The sequence below is a fragment of the Molossus molossus genome, unplaced genomic scaffold (genome assembly GCF_014108415.1).
Source record: "Molossus molossus isolate mMolMol1 unplaced genomic scaffold, mMolMol1.p scaffold_m16_p_18, whole genome shotgun sequence".
NCBI classification, from domain to species: Eukaryota; Metazoa; Chordata; class Mammalia; order Chiroptera; family Molossidae; genus Molossus; species Molossus molossus.
The window spans coordinates 15,556,208-15,561,340 of record NW_023425353.1 but is presented as its reverse complement, the minus strand read 5'-3'; the positions used below and the strand labels follow the sequence as shown (position 1 = coordinate 15,561,340).

The following is a 5,133-nucleotide window of genomic DNA, read 5'->3' as shown; positions in this document are numbered from 1 at the left end:
ACGTGTCCAGAGCTTCCTGAGGGAGGAGACGAGGCCTCTTTTGGACCCCCTTGGGTGCCTGGTGCATGGTAGGTGTACACTGGAGTTTGCCAAATGGAATAGAGGCTATGGCCCCCCCATGCATCACCCCAGACCCCTGATCCCTGAGTCCCTCTGGGGCTGAACATGGCCTCCTGCCAAGCACCCTGGGTGGGTTGTGGTGGCTTTGCCCCCTTTCCAGCTTGGTCTCCCTACAGCCTATGAATGGCCCTAAGTCCCCGTCCTCAGCCCCTCCTCTCCAGCAGGACCTTGGCAACCCCGCTCTCATTGGCTGCACGTATCCTTGGAGACGAGACACCAACAGTGCAACAGGCCTGGAGAACTGTGGGCAGAATGTTTCCAACCTCCCCCTGCTCCCCCCCCCTGCCATGAGGGATCTCTGCACTTCCCAGAACCAGGCCTGCTGGCAGGAGCGCATCAGGAAGGAGGCTGCTGCCCGAGTGGCCTGGAAAATCAACTATGGCCACAAATACCCCCAGGAGGGGCCCCTGCCCAGGCAGCAGCTCCAGCGGGCCCCCTTCAGCTCAGCCCTGGGAGTGAGGTCCTGGCCTGGCACCAGCGCCCCCAAAAGGACTGGACTGCCAGAGACCAAGGAGGTCTGGGATCAGCCGTCCAGGAAAGTGGGTGTCCAGGGGCCCCAGCCCAGGGAGGCCCAAAGAGCAACTCGGGGGTCAGCAGGCCAGACCAAGCCAGAGGGCTTGGGAATGAGGCAGGTGGCCCCAAGCACAAGCACCTTACAGCTGCTCTTCCAAGGCATCTCCCGTGATGGCCAAGGCCGGGCCTCGTACCTCCGGGAGCGGCATCGGCTGAAGCCGGAGGAGAAGTTTCAGTACCCAATCGTGTCATCCTGGGAGTACGGCTGGCACTTGGGTAAGGGCCACCACCATCTCGCCCTTCCAGGCCTTTGCCGGCAGCCCGGCCCCTCCCCAGCCCCGCGCTGCATCACCCTCACTCACCAGCACGTGCTCCTGGCCCACTTCTCTCTGAGCAGGCCAGGCACCCTCGCTCCTCCAGGCCTTGCCCTTCCTGGCGTCTCTAGCTGGACCATCCCTCCTGCTGGCTGACCTTCATGTGTCACCACCTCTGGGACGCCCGGAGAGTCCTCCGGGCAGAGCTGAGTCCGCCTTGTGCTTCAGCAGCTCCAAGTCTGCAGACGCCCTGAGCCTGCCGTGCCACCGTTCCTCGAGTACCCGTCCAGTCTGATGAGCCCTCTGGGTTCCAGGACTTCCCAGTTAACTTTCTTTCTTTCCTTTTTTTTCTTATTGCTTTTAGAGAGAGAGGAAAGGAGAGAGAAAGAGATAGAAACATCGATGAGAGAGAACATCGATTGGCCGCCTCCTGCATGACCCCCACTGAGGATTTGTCCCACAACCTGGGCACGTGCCCTGACCGGGAATTGAACTGGGACCTCTTGGTGCCTGGGTCGATGCTCAACCACTGAACCACAGCGGCTGGGCTTAGTTAACTTTCTTAATGTCCTCTCAGCTCCCGGCTTGGGGCTGGTGCTCAATGACTGTGGAATGAATGATCAAATGAATGAATATGGACTAGGGCCTCAGTTTGGATTCAGGAAGTGTGAGTTCAAGTCCCGGCTACACCATTTCCAAGTTGTGTGAGCTCCACAAGAAACTTCGCTTCCCTGGGCCTCAGTTTCCACATCTGAAAAATGGGAATAAATTAGCATCTGCCTTCCTATGTCACAAAGTTTTGGGGAAATCAGGTGCAAAAGCACCTTGAACAGGAATTATCCTCACAAAAGCCCCATGAGGTGGGTAGGACAGACACCCATTCACTCAACATGGGATCCTTTCATTTGGAACCCCAACTCTGCCCCCAAATGAGTCTGTGGATGAGCAAGTTCAGAAGAGTGACTTAGTTTGACATTAGAAGGCCTGAGTTTGAATTCTGGTTTGGCCATTCATTCACTCAAGGGATGTTTATTGAGCACCTGATCTGTGTCAGGCACTTTTTGTCCCTGGGGCACTGCAGGGAACACGACAGGCAGGGTCCCTCACAGAGGGCTGGCAGCAAGCAAGCAGATGTGTGACGCAGTGTCTGTACTGCGGAGCAGAGCTTTCGATCCTTGCCGCACACAGCAACCGCCTGGGAATCTTGTTAAAATGTATGTTCCCATCCAGCAAGTGAAGTCTGGATGAACCAAGATTCTGCATTTCTCTAATTCTTTTTTTATCCTTACCTGAGGACATTTTTGCATTTATCTTTAGATAGAGTGGGAGGAAGAGGAGGAGGAAGAGAGAGAAAGATCGATGTGAGAGACACATCAACTAGCTGCCACCCACACAACCCCAATCGGGGCCGGGGACAAACTGCAACCAAAATACGTGCCCTTAGTGGGAACGAACCCGGGTCTCTCTGGTCCGCAGCCAACGATGCTCTAACCGCTGAGCCAAACCAGCCAGGGCAAGATTCTGCATTTCTAACAAGCTCCCCAAGGACACTGATGCTCCTGGTCCGTGGACCATGCTTGAGAGTCAAGGCTATACAAAGAGAGAAATCAAGAAAAGATGGAGACTGAGGGGCTGCTATGGGGGCCGAGTGGCCAGGGAAGGCCCGCGGGGGAGGGGACATTTGAACAGTGTCCTGAGTTGTAGCTACTCCATCTGGTTCTTCTGAGAAGAGCCCAACACCCTGTGCCCACCGAGTGAGTCTCACTTTAGGGTCGTCCCTGTTCCTTCCTCCGCCCAGCCTGTGGTCCCTGCCCTTTGCTTGTGAAACCACTGCCAGGCATGGGCCACTAGATGGAGCAAGTTAAAATATCGGATGCCCAGTTCCGTTTGAGTTTCAGGTAAACAATTTTTTCTAGTACAGGTATGCTTCATATATTGCATGGGATGTACTTATACTGAAAAATTATTTGTTTATCTGATATTCAAATGTAACTGGGCTTCCTGTATTTTTTTTTAAAGTTTCTTTTAATTAACTTTTTTTCTCTTATTGATTTTTAGAGAGAAAGGGAAGGAGAGAGAGAGAGAGAAACATGGATGAGAGAGAACATCGAGTGGCCGCCTCCTGCATGCCCCCCCTGGAAATCTGGCCCACAACCTGGCCATGTGCCCTGACTAGGAATCAAACCAGCAACCTCTTGGTTCATGGGTCGATGCTCAACCACTGAGCCACATCGGCCGGGCTGGGCTTCCTGTATTTTATCTAGTAACTTGGACACTGGAGCCAGGGAAGCTGATTCTGGATACCCCTGGGTCCTAGGGTGGTGCTGGGCTCAGGGAAGACAGGAGACTGCTGTCCTCTGCAGTGGTTCTGCTTAAGCTCACAGTTGCTCTGGCTTCTTGTCCCTAACAGTCACCCTAATGGCAACCCAACCAGTGCGGGACAGAGGGGGAAGAGATGACAGACCTCTGCCGACCACTTCTCCAACTCCCACACCGTTACACACAGCAGCTGTCACCCCAGCGGGGCAAAGAACCACGGGAAAGAGGGGTTAAAGGCATTGTCTGGGTCCCAGCTGGGTCGGCCTCAAGCGCCCCTTTACACAGACAAAGCACCAATCTAGTGCCTGGCACATAGTAAGTGCTCAACAAATGGTGACTGGTATTACTATTATTGTTCCAACAGACAGATTTTGCAACCTGTGGGCATTCGAAGGGGTTAGTTCAGCCTTGAGCAGGCCCCTGGCGGTGCTCACTGGAGCACTGGGGTGGGTGAGGTGTCACTGCACTGGGGGAGCAATGTGATGAGGCTAAGTGAGCTTGGGGTAGGGATTGGGTTAAAACAGTTCACAACTGGAATGGCCTGTGTGCCATCCGTCAGGGCACAGCCTGGCACTTGAACCAAAGCAGGGTCTTAAGGCTCTCATGCGATGCCAGGCATGCCCGTTAGTTATTGGACCCTAGGAAGGAATGGGGGTCCTAACCTAGAGGTGACGGGGCAAACGGGGCAGCGGCTCTTCCCAGCTGTACAGAGGACCGCTCTGTTTTAACACTGGAGCGGCTGGAGAAGCAGGTGCCTGACGACCCTCAGCCCTTCGCGTTGGGTGAGGCCTGGCTGGAGAGGGGCCCCAGCTCAACCTGGCTTTGCTGTGTTCCAGGGGATGCCGTGAAGGACACCAAGCTTTCAGAGTATGCCAGGTCCCAGCCCATCATACAAACCTTTTACATCAAAAGTAGCGTCTTCAATTTTCCACGGCGAACAGACCAGCTGATGTGAACTCTCGAGGGATTCAAAAGTGGCTCCTTCCTCCCCCCGGGCCATCTGGACCCTGCAGAGGCGAGGTGCTGCCAGCGCCACCCCCCGGTCCTGTGCAGCTCTGCCTCCGCTGAACCCCGTGGGCACGAGTGCCACCCCGGGGCTCGGGGCGACCTCAGCTCCTCACAGAGCTCCCGCCCCACCAGCCGCAGCCCGCGCCGCTCTGCTGGGGAATCGGCGCCCCGTGCCCCAGCTGCAGACCCGGGGCAGGACCGGCTCGCTGAGTCTCTAGGTGCTAAGGGGATGGGAATGTGTCCCCGTCCTCGCTCTGTACATTCTGTTGAAGGGACCCGCAGCAGGCTTGCTCAGCCCCAGTGTGTCTCACAGTTTAGGTCGTTTCCATGTTCACTTCCTGCCTCTCTCGTCCCCAGACCCTGCATGGCTCAGGGCTGCTCACTGCTGTAGCAAACAGCCCCTAACTGCCAGCTGCTTGAGCCAATAAAGATAGATTTCTTATAGCCAGTGCAGTCTAATGTTCTGCGGGCCACCTGCCACACGCTGGTCCGGGGTCCAGGCTTCTCCCACCTGGTGGCTCTGCCATGTCCTCGGACCTCAGAGTCCTTCCCTGAGTCCCCTACATCCAGCTGGGGGCAGGGGAGGAGAGACAAAGAGCTGGAAAGGATGTGCCCACGCTTAACCGCCGTGGTGTGGAGCTGACAAACGTCGCTTCCGGGCACAGTCCACTGACCACGCGACTTCTAGGTGCGAGAAGGCCGGGAGTGTTGTAACCAGGAAAGAGTTCCGACACCTAGCTCGTTCCTGCCACGGTGCCTGGTGTGTCCTGTGGCTGGTCTGGGGAGGACTTGAACTCAGCCTCCACCTTATCAGAAGTGCCCTCCCGTATCCGTGTGCAAGGGCTGCCTAGCAAAGTAC

At 56.1% G+C, this 5,133-nt stretch overlaps 1 protein-coding gene across 1 annotated transcript; it reads left to right on the top strand.

The window, feature by feature from the left end:
• Window positions 1-407: 407 nt before the first annotated feature.
• On the top strand, window positions 408-4,221 carry LOC118632918 (protein ATP6V1FNB). The gene is made up of 2 exons (XM_036266177.1): window positions 408-909; window positions 4,103-4,221. The coding sequence occupies exons 1-2, from the start codon at window positions 408-410 to the stop codon at window positions 4,219-4,221; spliced, it is 621 nt and encodes a 206-aa protein (XP_036122070.1).
• The last annotated feature ends 912 nt before the right edge of the window (window positions 4,222-5,133 follow it).